General features: G+C 40.7%; 1 protein-coding gene across 1 annotated transcript; it reads right to left on the bottom strand.

Moving 5' to 3' along the window:
• Window positions 1-1657: 1657 nt before the first annotated feature.
• Window positions 1658-22871, bottom strand: LOC101732444. Its single transcript, XM_031902819.1, has 3 exons — window positions 22352-22871; window positions 2044-2167; window positions 1658-1772 (listed from the first exon to the last, which is right to left on the bottom strand). The coding sequence occupies exons 1-3, from the start codon at window positions 22869-22871 to the stop codon at window positions 1658-1660; spliced, it is 759 nt and encodes a 252-aa protein (XP_031758679.1).
• Window positions 22872-23145: the final 274 nt, after the last annotated feature.

Raw genomic sequence — 23145 nt, 5'->3', positions numbered from 1 at the left:
CCAACCCCCCATTTCTGGATGCTGATACATTGACTGATATTAACACAGTATTTTTAATGTGCAATGAAGGATCTGTATTGTTTTTCTTCAGTGTAATTGGTTACATGACTGCTCTGGCTCTGTTCAGTTTCATTGCTGCATTTCTAGCCAAGGATTTCCCTGACCGATTTAATGAGGCTAAAAACATCACTTTCAGTATGTTGGGGTTCTGTAGCGTGTGGGGGGCATTTGTCCCTGCATACCTGAGCAGTAAGGGCAGTAGAATGGTGGCAGTTGAGCTATTTGCCATCTTATCCTCCAGTGCTGGGTTATTGGCCTGTATATTTGTTCCTAAATGTTACATTATATTTTTTAAACCTGAACAGAACAGAAGGAGAATGTAGAATGTTTCCGTTTATCTGTTCTCCCACACTGTGTAGATTTACTATTTTACCTGCATGTCTATTTAGATAATTTACTACAGAGATGTATTAAAGCTAAAGTAAATCTGTTGTATTGAAAATAGAATCTGTGTTGATGTGTTTGTTGTGGGGCTGGGGGGGCAGATGAAACTGGTCCCACAAACCCATGCACAGAGACAATATGGAGAGACTATATGGAACTGCTATTCCCTTTGTCACTAAATTGTCTGAGATCTGAGAAGCATTTTTTTAAATCTATCACCATTCAGCATGAATCTGTGGGTGCCAGTAATACTGACGAGGCAGAGATTAGGGATGAACTGACTCCTTCACAATAGTTTTTCCCAAATACTGAACCAAATCCAAAAATCTCATTTGTATATTCAAATTAGAGAAAAATAAAAGGACGTAGCTCCTACGTGCTGGCATAAAATGTTGTTATGTGCCAAGCATGTAGGAGCTACGTTTCCCATAAGAGAGAGCATTCTCTGCAGTCGCCGCTCAATCCGAGAGCAGAGACATGCTCCCTGCCGCACAACCCCCTAGACAACGAGCTTACCTGTTCGCCATCTCCTCTGCCCCCTCTGATCGCCCCTAGAAGTTTTTGTGAGTGGTTTAGTGGGGGATGATAGATAAAATTATCCCTTTTTCCATGGAAAGGGGCACTGGTCACATTTGGATCATCTGGGACCGGAACTAGGCGTCTGTTTACATGCAGCTTTGGGTCTGGGTCTTTTTTTGGGATGAAACTTCTATAATACATCATTATCTGGGTTCCTTTTGTTTAGATACCCTCATATATATTAAAAGTCACTAAGTTTGCCCATGTAAAATAACAAAAAAGTTGTTTTCTTTTCAACAGCTGACCATTAAATACTTCCTTCTGATTGGTTGCTATAGTTAGACCAGTAATATAGTAGAGCTAAAATACCAAGCCTGACACAGATTGCTGGGAGGTGGATATTGGAGAATAAACTGCCCCTGCACATTAAGATCTGCTCATTTGGTGGAGTTCTACTTTTTTGAATTATATATGTTTCCAGGAAAAGCCCTGATAGAAGTGGAATACCCCCCTTGATAGGTATTTTTTTTACAAACTACACACCTCCAGGTTTTTAGGTGTGGTATAGTTTTTACTCAAAATATTACTGCCATGATACCAGTCATCATAAAACTTAAACCAAAGCCAAATATGACCCACCAAAGGATCCGAGAGACATTAACCTGAGGGACAAAAGTCTTACTGGAAGGGCCCTTCAGAGGGACTTCATAAACAGGCCGCACGAAGGACACAGGAGCCACCTAAGAAGAATCTGGATAGGACATCGGCCTTGATGTGTTTTGGCCCTGTAGGAGACGATGAATTTGAACCTGGAGAAGAATAATGCCCATCTTCAATTTTACATAAAGATGATTCTCTCTGACATGTTGTAGAACTGACTTGACTTGAGGAATGTCTTCGGATAAGAAGGAAGAAAATACCAGGATATCATGAAGGTATACTACAACACAGGATTGCAATATATCATGAAAAATATCATTAATAAAAAAAATCTTGGAAGACTGTAGGGACATTGCACAACCCAAAGGGCATGACTTGGTTTTCATAGTGGCCATCACAGGTATTGACGCAGTTTTCCACCCATCCCCCTGTTGGATGCAGATCAGGTTGTAAGCACCCTGGAAATCTAGTTTGGAGAAAACCTTGGCTCCTTTAAATCTGTCAAAGATTTCAGGAATTAGGGGGAGTGGATAGTGATTGTTGACTGTGTTGAGACCACAATAGTCACTACACGGTCTGAAACCCCCTGTCGTAATTCTATAAATGGCTCCTATCTATACTCCAATAATCCTCCACTAGGGATATATGATTCTCGCCCACAAGAGTAAGTTACTCTTGGATATAAATAAACACCTACTCAAATCGAGCCCCGAAGTTCCCCCTGGGCCTGACTTGAACCATTCAGATTATCTCAGGATATTACCCAGACAGCTTTATTAGAGGTATACATTAGTACAGAGTATTACAATACAGAGTATTAAATAATAGCTCATATGGCCTGAAAGCTCGTGAGGACGTGAGGGGAACAAATTCAAGTACAAAAATGTTGCCATTTAACCATTTCTTCCTACATGTGGCTGATCCCATGGCAGCCAATCATTAGCCTTGTTTTAGCAGAACTGTGTCTCTCTGTCCATCTTTAGGGAAGGATTAAGTGTCTCACTGTCTCAGCACAATCGCCCCAACAGGTATCTCTCTGGTACATCAGCGCAGTGTCCGAAATGGTATTTGTGCAGTTGGTGATTCTGAGACTATTTGTGACATTCTTAACCTCAGCCCCGCACTGGGGATACTCGGCCCCGCACTAGGGATACTCAGCCCCGCACTAGGATACTCAGCCCCGCACTGGGGATACTCGGCCCCGCACTGGGGATACTCGGCCCCGCACTGGGGATACTCGGCCCCGCACTGGGGATACTCGGCCCCGCACTGGGGATACTCGGCCCCGCACTGGGGATACTCGGCCCCGCACTAGGGATTCTCGGCCTCGCACTAGGGATACTCAGTCCTGCACTGGGGATACTCAGCCCCGCACTGGGGATACTCAGCCTCGCACTAGGGATACTCAGCCTCGCACTACGGATACTCAGCCCTGCACTGGGGATACTTGTGAAAAGAGACAACAGATGCATTCATTGTTCTGTGTAAACAAGGCCCAAGTACAGTAAATAAAATGACCTCTGGTCTTGATGTCTAAAATCAACCTACAATTGCAGTTGTTCTGTGCCTGTGTCCTGTTCTAAATCTTTGTCCTTTGAAAATAACTAAAATATATGTGTTTATAGCATAAACCTAAAACACCAATATCTACACATTCCCATTTGCATGAAAAAGAAGCCAGTACCAGCAGGAGAACTAGATTTTCTAATAAAGCCTCTGGAAAGATTCTCTTAGATGTACTCTTTCATGGTTGGGTCTCTGGGATGGACAACGGATAAGTTCTACCACTTAAGGAATAGTACCAGGGATAAGTTCAATAGAGCAGCCATAAGGCTGTCTACCGCTTGAGCTGAGAGTGGAACCATGAGAGAAATTAGGGGAAAAACCACACTTCTTGACAAAGGAAATATCAATAAAATTCCCTGCTGCCCCATAGTCCAGGAATGCTTGACAGGGGAAGGGCAGAGGAATAGGAAAGAGTAGCGGCTACAAAAATTCTTGAAACTTATCTGAGAATGAAACTATTCTGCCTAGGGGCGACTCCTCACTCAGACTAAGGTGGGAACATTTCCTTGATGTTGAGGCATTACAGGGCAGGCTGACCACTATATTCACAATATAAGCAAAGGCCCGAGGTCCTTCTATGTGTCCTCTCCTCTGGCAAAGGATGAGTGGCTCCTAGTTGTATAGGCTCTTTGGCTTGAGATCACTGGACAGAAGAGGGTTCTGACACTGGCACAGAAGGAGCAAGTGGCCTACGGGATAGTGACTTCTGAGATTGCCTTTAATACTGGTGTCAATGCGGATAACAAGGGAAACTAATTCCACAGAATATCCAAGGCTATTGTGATACTAATATCTACAGTTAGTACTAGTGGTTGTATTTATAGTTTATGTATGTGAGTGTATAGATTGGTAGGTGTGGGTTAGGTGTGCTGGGTTTACTTGGATGGGTTGAACTTGATGGACACTGGTCTTTTTTCAACCCTATGTAACTATGTAACTATGTAACAAAATGTGTAGGCAAATCCCTTGTGGGCAATTCATCTTGGATGTTCTCATTCAAACCTTGTCAAAGAGCTGTGACCAGGGCATCATTGTTCCAATAGCATATTCCACAGAAGACATAATGCCCTGGGTTATCTTCAAAAGGAGGCATTGATCTTCAGGTTGGGGGCATCAAAAATCTCACGGAACACAGAGATAAAAGCAAAGGAATTTTGAATAAGAGGATCTCATTCCCAAAGTGGTGACATCCAGGCAAACGCTTTACCATACAGCAAGGCAATAATCTATGCAACCTTGGACTTCTCAGTGGGGAACTTCAGAGGGGAAAGCTCAAACTGAATAAGATACAGGATCTCCCACATAATAAATAGGGGCAGGGAACTAAGGAGGTAGAGCAGAAGCCCCTTGAGCACCTTGGAGGGCATCCAGTTGGGAGGGAAAAAGCTGAAGGGACTTGGGTAGATGAGCCTGTTGAGCTCCCTGGATCTCTAGATGCTTGAGGAGTACTTCCAGGACATTTTCCATGGAGCCAGCAGTGGCAGTGTGAGAGGGCTCCATGTTGGCCCAAGCTAATCTGTTATGGGTTGTAGTTTAGGAAAGCCAGCAAACTGCCACTTAGGTGTAGCAGGAGACACCCCCTGGTCTTTACTGATGACCTTTTTGGGCCCCACAACTTTCTGCAGTAGAGTTGACAGGGATCCTACACACAGCCAAGGTTAATCCAAAAACGTGGTACCAAAAGGATCAGGCAAGACAATGTCAGGGTCAGGCAGGCATTAGAGATTCAGTCATCAGGAAGCAGGCAAATAGTCAAAACCAGGTATAGCAATCACAACACATCTGCTTGGAAGTAGGAACATCTCCCTGTGCCCCTTACAGACAGGTCCTGACAATGTGCAACGTTTTATAAATTTCAAAAACTTGTTTAGGTCAAAAGCTGCCATTGCTGGCCAAGCTCATTGTCTCACCTCTGAGGGGCGCTGATTCTTTCCTAAGTAGAGTAAAAGTTCTCTACAGGAAATGCCCCTTAAATGAAAGAGCAAAAAAATGTGAAATATCACCGGCCATTGAGTGCAAATGAAGAACAAAGTAAAAGTTTAACAGATTTAAAAAGACAATACAATTTTGAATTTAATGAGACAATGTACAATGTGCATCTGTATATACATATAACTGTCCTTCACCTCTAGGGGGAGTTAATATTGGTACATTCTGCTTCTGGCTGCTCAGCCCACAAGGTCCTTTGCGTCTGTTCCAGGCTGTAAAAATACCTTATACCGTAGATGTGATTTCTGTGAATAATCTGTGCTGGGGGATAAATAGCCCCTGCTCTGAGCTGGTTACAGAATAGAAGCCTCTCTAACAGGTTTCCCAGCTCTGTAGCACGACATTTCTCTAACGGGAGCATGTTAATACTGGCCCTATCTCTGCTCATTATTCTAGCAACATCGGATGTTTATCTGGAACCCAGAGCTGCATGTTCTATACAGAAATATTATTTCCCAACCAACTTTAAAGCTGGGGACGTGGTTATTGCATCTTTTGTCCAACTGTTTTCCACTTCTCTTCTAATTTCTGAAAGTTTTACACAATATCCAGAGAAGACTGTATGCCTCGAGTAAGTACATTCTCCCTTATTACTGGCATTTGATACAAGGGGTGCAGCTAACATTACTCACACTGCATTTATTTACCTGCCATAACTGATATACAGATGTGAGATTTATTATCTGGAAACCCATTATCCAAAATAATTCCAAATACTCCTTATGGCTTTTCCTTTTTCTGTAATGATAAGACAGTACTTTGTCCTTGGGGGGAACTGAGTTGCATGAATCCACATCAATAGCAACACAATTCTATTGGGTTTCTAAATGACTAAATGGTTTTTAGTACAATCAGTATTAGCTATTGGAATAGTAAATATCAGTTTAAGTAACTTTGCAGCTGTAAATCAACATATAAATAGAGGGATTTATTCAAACACAGGTTTATTTCAGGCAAATTCTTTCCAACATAAAGGTAGCAGGAAACCGTTAAACAGAATTTTAACAAAATGTATTCAAGACTTTTCCACTCTCTGGATCTCTCCATACAAGGTGCTGTTCACACTCTGGAACATACTGGACCTCTCACTAAATCCTGCTGACTCCCAACTCCACAAAGGGCATTCCCCAACCTCACAGCTTATCAGCCTCTGACCAGGCTCACCCTTTGGCAGCACCAAACCTTCTCTGTCATGATCGGTAACCCAAAACCCACAACAATTGCCAAGGTCCCAGTCACAGCTCACACTTCTGCCTATAACAACCACCTTTGGTTTTGGGTGGAGCCCTCTGCTACTTGAGTGCCACCAGGTCTTAAAGTTAAAGGAACAGGGCAAAGGTTCTGAGCAAGCAAGGAAACCAGATCATAGGATAAGGACTGAGGCAGCTTACAAGAGTCAAGCAGGCCGGGTCAAAACCAGAACAGCAGCCCAGTACAAAGTTGAGTTCCAGAAGATAAGTCAAGTAGGCAAAGGGGGTCAGTCCAGGCAGAGTTCAGTCAAAGTCAGGATACAGGCAGGGGTCACAATCGGATAAACAGAACAGAAGTGCACCGGGGAACTATGCTAGATAGTCCTATAATGGGCTTGGAAGGAACTGAGAGGTAAGGATTTATCGGCTGGATAATAGGAGATAATAGAGACCACCTGTAGCCATCATTCATGCCTGGAAAACTTAGGATATATTTGATGTGAACCAGGAGTCCAGAACTCTGCTCAAATAGGTGAAAGGTAAGCAGTGGGTTCCTGGTTCATTGAGGTGTAATCCCACCACTCTCTTATTTATAATCAGTCAACTCGCTGCAAAGACTAAATGGAGTCCGGAATGGAGGGCCACCTGACTCTCCTTCATCCACTCCAGGGACCCATCCATTTGGCCTTTCCTAAGCCAGCAAAAGCCTTACTTGCCAAGACCTTACTTGGACCAGGAATTTTCCCAGGAGCAATAGTGCAGATAATTTTTTTTCTAAATCCTTTAAATTCATACTTTAAAAGTGAATGTTGATAAAGTTTATGGTGCAGAGATGCAAATTGCCCCAGAACCACTGGTTTACTAGCAAAAAACTGTGCAAGATACTGAAACATGACTTCTGAGAAGTAGGGCTAACTGAATGGGAGAACCAGAAAGGCTATGGGACAGAAGGAGCTAAAAAGCCCATTACTGTATATTTAATACAGACTATCCAGGTAGTGACTTTCTTCGCTAGTAAAACATTTTCCAAAGATTATTTTTTCAAATATTTTCTAAATACTTTGGTCTCAGTAAGTGATTTTTCTCTTTTCATTCAATGTTCTTAGTGCAGTTTGTGTTACATTCATGTCTTGTTCCTACAGACAGTTTTTCCTTTCTCTACGGCACTATTTGGCCTTCATATATGCAGTTGAGGAGATAAATAAGAACTCTCAGATTTTACCCAATATTACCCTGGGCTACCAGATATTTGACTCCTGTGGATGTGACTTTAAGGCCATCAGTGGGGTATTGGACACAATGTCTGGAGCAGAACAAACAATTCTGAATTATGACTGTCGGAGGAACAGTAAGCTGGTGGGGTATTTGGGAGACTTCTCTTCTGGTACAACATACGCTATGGCCCAGTTCCTAGCAATGTTTAGATACCCCCAGGCATGTATTCACTTATGTTATATTCAAGTTGTACTTTGGCCACTGCATCATCTCTGTTATGTCAGTTTAGCATTTGGCTACATCCTCACCCAGAATGATCCCCTTATCAGCCCATAACACTAAGCCTGCTGGAGAGAGAGAAGCCGCCATGTTTTCTCTCAGTTCATGCCTGTTGGTAACTATGCTGTAGGCTGCACATTAAGCCTTTAAGTACCAGCCGAATTCGTCATTTCAGTTCCCCCCAGTGCCAGACATTTTGTAAACATTCTGTGCTCTCTCAATGTAGGGGCTTTTACTGGGGACAGGGTGAAGTTTAGGTAGGCAAACTATATATTGTTTTTTTCAGGAGAACCTGAGCTTTCCAAATCTACCTAAGTTTTTGTGTATTTTCACTTCTGGAACAAGATTTAGAGCTTGAAATACAAAAAAAAAAGAACAAATGCTATTTTTCATGATATAAGGATTTCTACCAGAAACACATTTTATTTTATGGACAAAAATTCAACTGATTTGGAAAGCCTCATGTCTCCTGAACATGCCAATACCTGATATGTATAGTTTTATTGAGATTTCTGACTTCTATAGATCAAAAACTCCCAGCAGTAACTTACTAAATTTTCAAAGCATTACAGCAGAATACGGCATACTTTACATTCCAAAGCCAAAAATCCTGGAACATTAGGTTTACCCCAGGAAACCATACATTTTTGAAAACTACACATTCTGACAAATCCGAAATGGGTAACTATGTCTTCCAACTCCTAAGTACCAAACGGCAATGCTTTACTGAATTTAGCATTTTCTATAAAAAATTATGAAAATTCTAAAAGATCACCTCAAATCTTCCATTTTCAAGCACCTTATCTCCCACATAACATTAGGTACCAAGAAAACACACCTTAAATATGAAAGCAAGGGGTCCACTGAACAGTTTGATGCCCATTGTGCATAGGATCACCGATGTATCTGGAATTTAGAGACCCCAAAAGGAAGTTAGTACATACAAATTGCCCAGGAGATCTCTTTAGCTACTGAAAATTCAACACATTTACTGCATTTTCTGTGGGGTAAAAACACAAAAAAATACATTGACCCCCCCAAAACCATATATTTTTGGAAAGTACACATTCGGGCGAATTCAAAATTGTACCCATGTCTTTCTACTCCAAACTACAGAGTCGCAGTGCTTTCCCAAATTTGCTAGTTTTGGTGAAATACCTGAAAGTCACATCAAATCTTCCACTTTCAAGCACCTTATCTCCCACATAACATTAGGTACCAAGAAAACACACCCTAAATATGAAAGCCAAGGGTCCGCTGAACAGTTTGATGCCCATTGTGCATAGGATCAGCACTGTATCTGGCATTTAGAGACCCCATAAGGATGTCAGTGCATAGATATTGCCCCAGAGGTCTCTTTAGCTACTGAAAATTCAACACGTTTACTGCATTTTCTGTGGGGTAAAAACACAAAAAAATACATTGACCCCCCAAAACCATATATTTTTGGAAAGTACACATTCGGGCGAATTCAAAATTGGTACCCATGTCTTTCTACTCCAAACTACAGAGTCGCAGTGCTTTCCCAAAATTGCTAGTTTTGGTGAAATACCTGAAAATCACATCAAATCTTCCACTTTCAAGCACCTTATCTCCCACATAACATTAGGTACAGAGAAAACACACCCTAAATATGAAAGCCAAGGGTCCGCTGAACAGTTTGATGCCCATTGTGCATAGTATCAGCACTGTATCTGGCATTTAGAGACCCCATAAGGACGTCAGTGCATAGAGATTGCCCCAGAGGTCTCTTTAGCTACTGAAAATTCAACACGTTTACTGCATTTTCTGTGGGGTAAAAACACAAAAAAATACATTGACCCCCCCAAAACCATATATTTTTGGAAAGTACACTTTCGAGCGAATTCAAAATTGGTACCCATGTCTTTCTACTCCAAACTACAGAGTCGCAGTGCTTTCCAAAAATTGCTAGTTGTGGTGAAATACCTGAAAATCACATCAAATCTTCCATTTTCAAGCACCATATCTCCCACATAACATTAGGTACCAAGAAAACACACCCTAAATATGAAAGCCAAGGGTCCACTGAACAGTTTGATGCCCATTGTGCATAGGATCACTGGTGTATCTGGCATTTAGAGACCCCAAAAGGAAGTTCATACAAAGTGTATACAGTGCAATATAAGCTACCGGCATGTGCATTATGCGGCATAAGACCCCCTAACAGTAAGGAGACCCTAGAAAACTATACATTTTCCAAAAGTAAACAATCTGACAAAACAAAAATGGGTAAATACATCTTTCTACTGCAAACTACCAAACTACAAAGCTATGCTAAACAGAACGATTTTTTTGACATTTCTGAAAATCGTCACAAAGCTTGCATTTTACCCCATTATGTTCCCACACATTTTGTACCGTATCAACATAAAACATTCTAAATATGAACACCAGGGGTCTACTGAACAGTTTGATGCCCTATATACATAGATTTACCAAACTATGTGGGGTACAGGGGCACCCAAGTAAAAATAGTGCATATGAATTTTCACATAAGATGCTCCGGCTCATGCAGTTTTTGCACCCGGTATGTGTATTATGCGGCATAAGACCCCCTAACAGTACAGAGACCCTAGAAAACCATATATTTTCCGAAAGTACACATTCTGACAAAACAAAAATGGGTAAATACATCTTTCTACTGCAAACTACCAAACTACAAAGCTATGCTAAACAGAACGGTTTTTATGACATTTCTGAAAATTGTCACAAAGCTTGCATGTTGCCCCATTATGTACCCCACATTTAGTAACAAACCAACATAAAACATTCTAACTATGAACGCCACTAGTCTACTGAACAGTTTGATGCCCAATATGAATAGAATTACCAAACTATGCGGGGTACAGAGGATGCCAAATTGAAATACAGCAGACAAAATGTCCATGTGCAAAGACAAGTAACAAAGAACAATGTAAAAAGCAATAAAATTGATAAAAATAAAAAAAAATCACTAAAATCATTTTTTTTTTTGCCTAATAATATCTGCGGGCAGAATAACAGTTTGAGTATTTTGGCTTGGGCAAATAAGTTTTACAGACAAAGTCAAGCGAACAAGAAATATGCATAACTGAAAATGCTATAAAAATGGCTAAACATGCAGTAAAATACCCAAAAATGCACCAAAATCACAGAAAATGTAGTAGAAACACCAAAATAATACACAAAAGGTATTGCACAGTGCGGTTAGCGAATACACTATCCGCAATGGCAATAAAACATTTTTTTCAGGCAAGAATAAAAACGATGCGATTAGAAAAAAAAAATTACAAAATTACATAAGTGTGTAAGTGTGTGTGTACACATGGTAAAATGTGTTTTGTGTGCATGTATGCAAGTAAGTGTGTGTAAGTGTAAGTGTTGTGAATGTTTGAAATCTCCCAACTCCCCTAAAATGTATGTGTTTGTGTGTAAATGTGAGTATAAGTGTGTATTAGTGTATTATTAGTGTATTATGTGTGTGTATGTGTGTTTTTGTGTGTTTTTGCCACTTACTTGTGTAACCCTATTTTGGCTACTGTTGTACTTTAAACACGCAATCACCTTTAGAGGATGTCACACAGGATGTCACACAGACGGCTCAAGTCACACACTCTCTCTTTGGGCTACCCCCGGTACTCCCGCCGGATGCTTCCACCTAGGAACTCACCCCGGCCCACGCGTAGGGCCCCTTCACTGGGAATATTCCCAGGTGCTGACTTGGCTCCTCTTACTAAACACTACAGGTCCTGAACTCCAGCCATGAGTGCTGGGGGGTCTTAACCCCTCTCTCTCCTGTTTGGGCTATCACTGCCCGTTCTCTTTAGCCTGCCTGTCACTCCTAGAGTGACCTCTACTAGAACACTCCTAGAGTGACCTGTACTAGAACACAAGCCTGTTATACGCTTCTTTACAAGAAGCAGTCCCAGGACGAAGACCTGCACAAAATGGGTGTCAGCCCTTTTTATATTGCAGCACACTGCCACCTAGTGGTTGCTGCTGCATAACAGGGAAACTCCCTTTTCACTCATAAACACCTAGGACCACCTTTAGGTGTTCAAATCTCATAAGGCCACCCTCATGGTGCCTGTCTAAAGATGAACTAATCCTGAAGGGGCCCAATTCTTTGGGGTCCCTACACTTGTGTAGGAGATCGTGTATCTGCAGGGAGACAGCAGCAGCAGCAGTCCGGCAGTGAGTATGAGCAGCTGGAAGCAGGGGGGCCAGCAGAGGGGGGAGCAGAGAAAGGCAGAAGGCGATCGTGAAATCCAGGCATGGATTTCACGTGCCTGCCTTTTCTTATGGGGCCCCTGGGTGATCGCGCCCCAGGGGCCACTCGTTCCCCACCTCTGACTGTTGTCTGGAGGCTGGGGAACGAGCAGGGAGCGAAGGAGCGGCTTGAAAAGCCGCTTCTCCACTCCCAAACCTGGAAGTGCACCAGGACGTAGAATCTACGTTCTGTGGCACTAAAAAGGTTAATCATTCATTTTATTATTGTAAATAGCTCTTATTGTTCACATAATATGTCATTGTGTAGCAGCCTATTGATTTATTACACAATATATTTATTAACTTTGATGTGCACTTATTGGTGTGGATTCTTGGCTTTCTCAAGAGAACCAAAACCCCAGTAAGAGGTGTAACCCTTTGTTGGCTTACTCCTGCAGAATAGGGTCACACTCACTTTTCTTGGCTGTTACCTATGACAATCAGGCAGACCTGAACCTCTTTGCTTATTGAAAGATACTGGGAACTGGGATTTACAGCGCAGTACCCACCTCCACAAGACTGGAAGGGGTTCCACCAGCAGCTGAGCAGGACGCATAACACTCTTTCTATATGGCTGGAGCTCTAGGCTTCGCCCAAGCTAGGGCACACTGCAGCCTTTTATAGAGATCATGTCAGCATTACCAGACACTCACTCACGCTCTCAGAAAAATCTTTCAGGGTACAGCAGGAGTCTGCACAGCTTTCTCCTCCCTCCTCCCCCTCTCCTCTCTCCCCCTCCCAATTGTGCTGTGTAATCTGAGCTACCAGCAGCCAGGGCTGCAGCACAGAAGCTACTGAGAACAACTTAAAATGGCAGCTGTTATCGTAAACAAACATAGGGAACTTCTGGGACTGTTACTCAGGTATGGTTAATAGTGATGAGCAAATTGGTGAAAACGGTGAAAATGTCGCACATCAAAACAAATTGCTGCCCGGGACTATTCTTTTGTTGCCTGCGGCTATGCTTTTGTTGCCCGGCTATTCTTTTGTAGCCCACGGCTATTCTTTTGTCGGCCGCGGCTATTGTTTTGTTGCGCGGCTATTCTTTTGTCGACCGCGACAATTTTTGGACGCGCAGCAAATTTTTTCTTCCGTTTCGTGAAACAATCCGCCAATGGCAAAATGCGGAAATTCGCCGTGAATCCATGCCTGCCAAAACATTTCGCCCATCACTAATGGTTAAGCTTTCTGCAGAATAAATATAGGGTTCTAGCTCGCACTATTGTAGCTAATCTATTGGCAGTAAAATGCCAAAATTCCTTTCCTTCTCCTTTACCACAGTGCGCTCAGGCTTGCTTATTGTAGTAACCAAACAGAATGTGTATGTTAAACATGCTAGTAGTTTTGGGGCAGGTTAATGTCACAACCACACTGGATGTTCATGTTCTATCATTTCAATGGTTCTGGGGCCGCATATTGTAACAACTAAATCTGAATGGGATGCTTATATATTGTAGTGCTTCTAGGCTTGCCCAGTGTAACCACCAAACTGAATGTGTATGCAGAATCATTTCAGGGGTTCTGGGGCTGGGGTAAATATCCGGAGGCTTATAGCAATGGCCAAATAAGGTTCAAGGTTATGCCTTATGCAAGGGCCAAACCCAAGATCCACCTCTCGGTGTAAAGAGGAGCATCAGAAGGTGCAGCAGGGCCCTGTTCTTATCCCCTGTGTTTAGTAATGTTGTATTTCTCTTTGTTCTAAAGTCATGCCCTGGCCAATATGGACCCCTGCCAATGTGTTATGAGATTTACCTCTAGCTTCTATCCTTCTTAGCCTTGTTATTTCATGATAAGCTCTTTTGGGCAGCGTCCTCTTTGCCTCTTGTATCAGTTATTAATAATAAAAAGCTGACAGGTTAATCAGTAGGATTAGGAGAAGCAAACTCATGCCCAACACTATTGCACCAAAAGAAGTGGAACTGAGCAGAAGAGTGAGATATCCTTAGGTTCCATCACCTTCCCAACACTACTCACTTGGGTTAGGGTGCCATCATATAAGAGTCACATATACGGAATTTAATTATTATCGTGTTTTGTTTTTAGATCAGTTATGGCGCCAAGGATCCAGTTTTCCACGATAGAACCCAGTTCCCATCATTCTACAGAACTATCCCCAATGAGGAGGCAGAAATGGATGGGATTGTGCAGATACTGAAGCACTTTGGCTGGAAATGGGTCGGACTCATTGTATCAGATGATGATACTGGGTACAGAGCCCGGGAAAGGATAAGTACAGAACTGGCCCGTATGGGGGGCTGCTTGGCTTTCTCTGCTGTGATTGGAGATGCAGGAGATTACGATGACAATGACTTGGTTGTGCAGACCGGCCCCCCTGTTAATGTGACTGTTTTATTTATAACCACAAAATATGCTGACATATTTAGAGATGCAGTTTTTAATTTGAGAATTCCACAGGGATTTTTCATCACATCTTCCTCTCTCACTGATATTGTCACTAATCAATATGTGCCACAAGAAGCCATGTTGAATGGGACTCTTTCCTTGTTAACCCAAGCAGGAGAAATCCCAGGTCTCCATCACTTTTTCAAGAGTTTTTCCCCTAACAACTACCCCCAAAATACTGTATTGGAAGATATATGGCAGTGTGTATTTAGTTGTCGCTTCCCAAGCTTCCTATGGGATAGTAGCACTTGGTGCACAGGGAATGAGTCCCTGACAGATACAGAGGAATTCAAATTTGGGGATTACAGAGTGACTTATAGAGTTTACACAGCAGTCTATGCCCTGGCTCGTGCCCTGCACAATCTCTACTCTGCCCAGGCGCCAACTAATCACTGGGACAAACTGGAATATATGAGAGGGAACCTAAAGCCCTGGCAGGTAGGTCAGTCTGTAGGTTACTGTATGTGGGTTACATTGGTTACATATGCTGGAAACCAAAGTGCTGCTGCTGAGATTAAGGAATAAAGATGAAAGGTAAAGACAAAGTGCAATTGGGTTTATTAGGGACTGTTACACAGAGGGAAATGGAATTATTCTCATACACAGTGAAACCTCAATTCAACATACCCTGATTTTAAGATTTCCCCCATTTTGCACTGTTTTTGTGGTTCCACCAGTATATAATCCATATTGCATTGCATTTATTTTCCTGGATTTTATACCATTTTTCCTGGTCCCTTGAAAAACATAAAATGTGGGTTCTACTGTAGTGATTTTCTCCTGTGGGAGTCAAAGTGCTTTACAGCAATCAGGGAAGCCATTATAGGCGCACTCAGTACTGAATGCTGGGACACCAGGAGACTAAGTACAGGGCCACAAGGAGTTGTAACAGGGAATCAAACCGGGGTCTCTGGCTACATAGCATTCACTCTGCCTGAAAACCCAACTGCCAAGCTCTGCCATTTTTGATTTCCATAATTCAGGAGATAAAAGACAGGAGTTAAAAACAAATTGAGTTTAAAACAAGGTAAAAATTTTGCTATTTGTCTGGCAAGATTCTCTTGAATGTACTCGCTCACGGCCTGAGACCCCAGAACAGACAAAGGATAAGTTCTTCCCCTTGGAGGAATGGTACCAGGAATTAGGCCAATGGGACAATTGTAAGGCCTGTGAGAAGGAAGAGTCTCAGCTTTATTCTTCTGGAATCCATCAGACAATTCAGAATAACATTTGGGTAAAGGAGGAGAATGATGTGAAATGGCGCACAGTCATGACTGGAAGAGACATACAATTAGTGTGACAGAAGGAACTCCTAGCAGTAAGTTGATCACAGATCCAGCCAATGGCTGGGTTATGTTGCCTTAGCTAGGGAACCAAGGATGGCCGGAGTGGCAGGAGACTCGACTATTAGAAAATAAATATCTTCAGAGTGTCGCCACCCCACTCCAACAATAACACAGTGGCTGAAGTCGAGAGTCCAGGAGATACATGTCTATCGTCTTCTGCTTGGGCAGAAAGTAGTTGAGGGAACTGCACTTTTCAGCAAAGGAGGCACCAATGAAATTCCCTGCAGCCCCAGAATCCAAAAATACTTGACAGAAAAAGGTTTTAGAGGAATAAGATAGGGAATCAGGAACGAAAATTCCTGAAGATTATTTTTCTGGGAGTTAAACTTCTCTGCCTAGGGGAGACTCCCCGCTCAATCCTAAGCCTAGAAACATTGCCCTACATTGTTAGAGCGCCTCCTATAGACTATGCTACAACTGCTCTCTCAGAAATAACTAAACAAGCTGACACTAAATACAAGAGGTATATAGATCGGATTTAAAGACCACCGATCTCCTAAGGACGCTTTGGGGAGAACAATATAAAAGTTCATTTTAAAAAGGTGACACAAGAAATCCAACTACCAATTCATTAATATATATATTTTGAAAGATTTTTTTATTGTTCTTTACAATACTAAATGTTAATTCTACTTAAAAGAACTGACCGGCCAGAGCAATAATCAAGAGTATATGGCAGCTAAATTCTCTAGTATATGTTTGTTTAAGAACAGATCTTCCACAGTTCATAAACTATAAATTAATCAGGATGATTATCACAGTTCCATAAGTGTCATATCCTCACCGGATGTTTCAATAAACGATGATACCAAAATGGAGGTGATATAGAGGTAATCGCCAGTCTACAGTAGTGTTAAAGTTTAACCTTATAATTGTGCTAGGGACATAATACATTCTTAGCCAAATGTTGGATAAAGTGGCTAGGGCAGTCTTCAATTTCTAAAGTAGAAAGATACATAAAGTTACAGACACATCACAGAAATGGGGACAAACTCCAGTAATCATTTAGTCCCATCGGTATAAGTGTATTCAGTCTTTGAATCCATGTAACTTTATGCTGCAGAAGTAGTTTGTGGATATTGTTTTTGGCTGTGGCTACGGGTAATGAAATGTCTCAACACCCATTGGGGTTGCTGTTTTGTAATTCTTAATCTTACCTCTGGGCTCTTATTCATTCTTTCACTGCTCTACTATCCTGCATAGACTAACCCACAGGGGCATTTCAACATGTCGCCTTTATTTTTAGTATCACAAATTGAGAAGTTTCGTAGGCTTACTGTATTGCCATTTGTGGGATGAAACACCGTTCCCACCTTGATTATGGATGAGCAGCATCCATCACTTTTAAGTTTGCTCCAGTGGGGCAATAAATGAGTGGCATGCATAAATCTACTGCCTTTTTATAATGTCCACTACTAGACCCTAAACGGCATGCTCATATGTATGGCCCAGATGGTATGTGGATGGTGGTAGCTCGATGATAGCAAAAGTGTATTATAGTCTGTAGGTCTTAAAATCATTTCTGAGAGATCTTGAGATCTTGTTGTAACAGATCCTCAATCTCACATCTAAAAAGTTAAGGGATGATGTTGAAAATTCACCCTTGAGTTTCATGGTGGAGCGGCATTTATTCGCCTCCTCCTGTATTTTAGTCAAATCCTTAGTGTAGCCCACCAAATAATTTATATATTATCTACAAATCTACAGCATTTTTTTTAAAACCTCTTTATTGAGAAAACGTAGAAGCCATTGAGATTCACATCAAATACGAGACATTATCAGTTAAGACAGAAAATCAGTTGGTTAGGTGTTCATTCACCTTTGAGCCACATTGTTGGGACAGTTAGAAACTGTTTCTAATTTGGAGCAGAAAAAGTGATGACTATACAAAACCAAGTTAAAAGTAGACAAAAAGTAAAACATGTATAAGTAACATAACCAAACATAAAGGTAGAAATAAAGCGGCTATCGCTAGTCCTGTTGGTACTACTATGAGTCCTGGTCATATTAGTTAGATTGAGTCAAAGTTTTTGGCTGGCTGTCTGGAAATGCTCTTCAAACCGACCAAATTTTGTCATAGGTTTCTACTTTGCCTTTATTTCTGGCTGCCATCCTTTCCATTGCAGCTCTGAAATCCATGCTGTTTAGTATTTGTTGTATGGTAAAAGGCCCACCTGGTTTCCAATGATTGGCTATAAGGGTAGTAACCATGTTAAATATTTGGAACAAAAGTTTCTTGTGATGCTGGGATACATGATCTGGGAATAAGAGCAAAAATGCTATCTGTGGTTGTTGAGGTAGGGTAATTTTGTGATCTCCATTAATGACTTTAAAGATCCATGACCATAATTTGTGGACCACAGGGCATTCCCACCACATGTGGAGTAAAGTCCCTATATGAGTACATCCTTACCAACATTGGGGTGGGCAAGTAGGTATGACCTTGTGAAGCTTTGCTTTGGGTTAAATGCCACAGATAAAGTAATTTTTTTAGGACTCCTGGTGGTTGGTGCATCTTGTAGCCCCTTTTTAGTTGTGTCATTGTTCAGGGTGACGGTTATTTGTAAGTCCCGTTCCCATCTAAGCATGTAATGGCGCTTCACATCAGGTGGGTCAGTGATGAGAATATTATAACATTGAGATATCTGCGGTATACTGATGGCGAGTTTTGTCATTTGTGTTAATAGTTCTTAAGAAACATGTCTTAGTTGGTCTTAGGTCCTTTTCAGGCAACTAGAATTTTTCTTGTAGTTCCATAAATGTTCTGTATGTTTTAATTCTGTATAAATCAGAAATCAAATTTATGCCGTTGTTAGTCCAATTCTGCAAGGACAAATCCTGAATTACCTTCGTGAGGTTATCTAATGGCATTCTTGGTGAGGGGAGTCGGCCAAAAGCTGCATCTTTATTTAGTTTGTCCCAAAGAATTATTACTGTCCGAGACAGCGAGGTCTGTTCTGCCTCAGAGAATGAGGTATAGTAATAGTATTATCTGATATCCAACCATTTGTAAATCCACCCATTTGTTACTTTGCTGTGGGTTATGCATTTGATTGCTGTGTCTAGTATTGCAGCTCTATAATCACACTGTATAATTGGCTGGCCGAAGCCCCCATTGGGTAGTGGCTGCCGCATATTCTTTCTAGCAATTCTCTCCTGCCCAAATAAAGGCTTCCATCTGTGTTTGTAGTGTTCTGATATACTGATAGGGAAAGTTCATTTCTATGGTTCCAAATAAATATAGTATTTTTGGCAGAACATTTATTTTGACAGAGACTATTCTACCTACCCAAGATACGTGGTGTGATTTCCATCTAGCATATTCCGCTTGTAAGGTTTCCTGTAGTGGCGCATAGTTGTATTTGTAAAAATGACTCCATTCAAATGCGTAGTTACTTTGTAGTTATTCTACCTCTGAATGTGTTGATTGGGAGAGCTTGTGTCTTATGGGAGTTTATTTTATACCAGGAAATGTTGTAAAAAGTTCTCACATTATGTTTGGTAGGGTAATGTGTAATGTGTAAGTTAGTTTAACAATAGTATAATGTCATCTGCAAATAGACCAATGGCATGGTTGGCCTGAACTGAACACTGTATCAGACTCAAAGGCTATTGACAAATACAACAGTTTTTCAACTGATGTCCCTCTGGCAAAGAAACCACAGGTTTGGTCTCCTCCTCCTTGTTCAGTGTAACCTCTATTTTGGCTCAATAACTGCCTTCCCAGACTTTAAAAAGGCTCAAAGCTCGGGGTATTTGCTTAAAGTGTTGGGAGACAATGGAAGAGGGAAGGGGACCCTAAATTGGGCAACTCCCAGGATTATAGGGACAGTTGACAGCTCTGCAAAGGGGAAGTTAACCCTATGGAACCTACACAGGGATTCAGTGCATCTGTCACTGTACCCACAGGGGATATTTTAGCCCAAAAATGCTTCATTGGGTTGAGAAATGCCAGTGGTGAAACCAATGATTGTGCCATTAGGTACTTGTGGAACATAGAAACCCCAGCAATGTACAGTAAAACCCAGAGAGAAAAATATGAAAATGATAGAAATGATAAAGGGGAATGAATTTAGCTGGGGGGGGAGTTACATATGCGCCACTTTCTGAAGTTCCTGGCAAAATTGGAAGAACCGTTATTAAATATGTTCCATTTTCTGTTTATATGCAGCTGAATACATATGTTCGTAATGTGACTTTCACAACTCCTTCCGGTGACACCGTATTCTTCAATGACAAAGGGGACCCCCCGGCGCAGTTTGATGTTATGAAGCTGTCACTGTTACCAGATGGTCGGGTTGCAAAAGAAAAAGTTGGAAGTTTCCATGTATTGAGTGACGGCACCAAACTCCTTCATATAAATAGCAGCGCTGATCTGTGGGGCCCTTACTATAAAGAGGTAATAATAGGAACAGCACCATTTGCTTCCAAAGCTATTTCCCAGCATGCACTGTGTGTGGGTTTCAGTGTATGTGTGTGTGAGACAAGGGCAAGTTATATATTTCAAAAACAAAATGAAGGGTAATCACACTAGGTAGAGTATAGAAATATCTCTTACCCACAGTTATGGTGGGTCCAGGTGCTCATGCCCCAGACCTCTCAGCATAGGGAGCCATCATGGGAAAATCAAAACTGGAAAAGGCAGGCACTCCGGATTGTTTCAACAAAGTTGAGAAATGCAGCAACAAAAGTAGTTTACATTAAAAATGTATAAATTTTATTGGATCCATATGTAAAAACAAGAAGCCTTAAACGTTTCGTACCATGAGGTACTTAATCATAGGCTGGAGACATTATGCACAGTACACATTATTTAAAGGCAAATTGACCAATAGGAAGGATCATACAATTAACCAATCAGACAAGTGAGTCTTATGGCTAGGGATCGGGAGTAAAAAGTCATAAATTCACATAAGGATACAATAAACATTATATATGTTGAATTAATTATAAATACAAAGGCTAGAACAGTTTATACATAACAAGTAACATCATAGTCGAAGTTTAAACCATATGGTTGTCGAGTTTTTAAGAAAAAGATCCATTTGGTTTCTTTTCTAATTAGAATTGAAGAGATTACTCTATCTATCCCTGTAACCTGTAAAAATGAAAGAGATCTATTCGAGCATTCTTGGAAATGTTTTGCTACGGTTGTATGACTATTTGTATTAGTGATGTTTAGCACATGTTCTCTTATCCTTTCTTTTAATTTTCTGCCAGTTTGACCGACATATTGCATCATACTTTTGGTACAAGTGAGGAGATATATAACATTTCTAGTGTTACAATTAATGAAATGTTTTATCTGGTATTTTTTCAAAGTTGTAGATGAAGTAAAGCAATTCGTTTTGTGTATGTAGTTACAGGTGATGCATTGTCTGGTTCCACATTTGAAGCACCCTTTTGTAGATAACCAAGTATCGGTGGTCACATCAGTGTGGATTAGACTGGGAGACAATAGGTTACTCAAAGTTTCAGTTTTTCAGGTGACAAATCTATGTCCATTATTGAGTATTTGCCTCAAAATAGGATCTGTTTTTAAGATAGTTAGATTATTGTTAATAATCTTTTCTATCATATTTAGTTGTGGACTGTAAGTTAAGATACAAGTCAAGGAAGCATTATCCTTTTTATGCACATTTTTCTTATATTTAGATTTTTTTGAATCACAGGTTTTATATCTATCGAAAAGGCTGGATCTATCTACAGCGGCAGCCCTCTCAAAAGCTTTTATGATGTTCTTCTTTGGATAACCTCTATCAAGTAATCTATGAAAAAGGTCAGTGGACTTGGACATGAATTCAGTTTCTTCAGAGCAAACACGTCTAATACGCAGAAATTGGCTATATGGAATATTAAGAATGGAATGCCTTGGATGGCATGATGTAGCTTCTAGAAGTGTGTTAGCTGAACATTCTTTTCGAAAAATAGTGCTAGTGACTGAATGATTAAAGGTGCTTAGTGTGATATCCAGAAAATTAATACTGGTGTGATGTATTTCAGAAGTGAATTGTAGATTGTAATTATTGGTATTGATGTATTTAATGAAGTCATTAAATTGTTCATCTGTACCGGACCAAATGATTATAATATCATCAATGTAGCGTCCATAATATTGGATATTATCAAAAAAATGATTATTATCATTATATATGTGTAACTCCTCCCACCAACCTAAAAAAAGGTTCGCGTAGGAAGGTGCAAATTTGGCCCCCATGGCCGTGCCTCTACATTGTAGATAGTACTTTTTATCAAAATAGAAAAAATTATGTGTGAGGAGAAAATATATAGATCGTAGTAAAAAAGTGATGAAGTTAGAGTCATAAGTGCTGTATTGGTTTAGATGAAATTCAATGGCCTGTAGGCCCAGGTCATGAGGAATACATGAATATAAGGAAGCGACATCAATTGAGGCCCATTTTAGATTAGGTAAATTCCATTGATAGTTATTAAGAGAATGTAATAGATGACCACTATCTCTAAGATAACTGGGAAGTCTTAGAACTAGGGGCTGTAGAAAATGATCTATAAATTCGCACAAGTTTTCGCCAAGTGAACCAATACCTGCTATAATAGGGCGTCCTACTGGTGGTCTCTCTTTTTTATGGATTTTAGGCAAATGGTGAAAAATGGCTGATTTTGGTGTGTCATTTTTAATAAAGGCGATAAGTTTATCATCTATGATGTTAAAGCTTAATGCCTCTTGTAGCAAAGCATCAAGCTCTGAAGCATATAAATTCAAGGGACTTTTTTCAAGAGGTAAGTATGTTTCTCTGTCTGAAAGTTGTCTATGGGCCTCAAATACATAGTCTGATTTATTAAGTATAACAATTTGGCCTCCCTTGTCTGCTTTTCGAATAACTATATCATGGTCATTTTTCAAAATATTAAGTGCCCTTTTTTCCTTCTTCGTAAGATTATTCCTAGATGGTAAATCACTTATAGTTTCATGTAATAGAGAAAGTTCAGTTTCTACATTTTTTTGAAACATGTTTACAATATTGTCTCTGAGATGTGTAGGGTAAAAAGTAGATTTAGATCTGAATCTACTCTTTGACTCAGAGAGGCTAACTCCGACTCTGCCTGATTCGGGGTCAGTCTCTCTGTTCAATTGTTCAAGTTGAAGAAGTATATTCATGTCCTTAAAGTTAGATATATTAGATTGTAAGAGAACAGGAACAACTTGGTTGTCCTCGTTTTCTCCCTTTTCCAATGAGGTTGTATCATCATTGAAAAAGTGTTTTTTCAGTAAAAGTTTACGTACA

This window comes from Xenopus tropicalis, chromosome 5 (assembly GCF_000004195.4).
Source record: "Xenopus tropicalis strain Nigerian chromosome 5, UCB_Xtro_10.0, whole genome shotgun sequence".
NCBI classification, from domain to species: Eukaryota; Metazoa; Chordata; class Amphibia; order Anura; family Pipidae; genus Xenopus; species Xenopus tropicalis.
This window is presented reverse-complemented; position numbering and strand designations above follow the sequence as displayed.

Bases quoted from the DNA above. Each gene is read 5' to 3' on its own strand.
- LOC101732444 (XM_031902819.1), bottom strand. From the start codon at position 22,871: ATGTTTCAAAAAAATGTAGAAACTGAACTTTCTCTATTACATGAAACT. The intron at 2,168-22,351 runs GTCATCTATTAC...GTCTCAACACAG, and splicing joins CAGTTATCTTAGAGATAGTG to TCAACAATCACTATCCACTC. The intron at 1,773-2,043 runs GTGGAAAACTGC...ATTCTTCTCCAG, and splicing joins TGCATCCAACAGGGGGATGG to GTTCAAATTCATCGTCTCCT.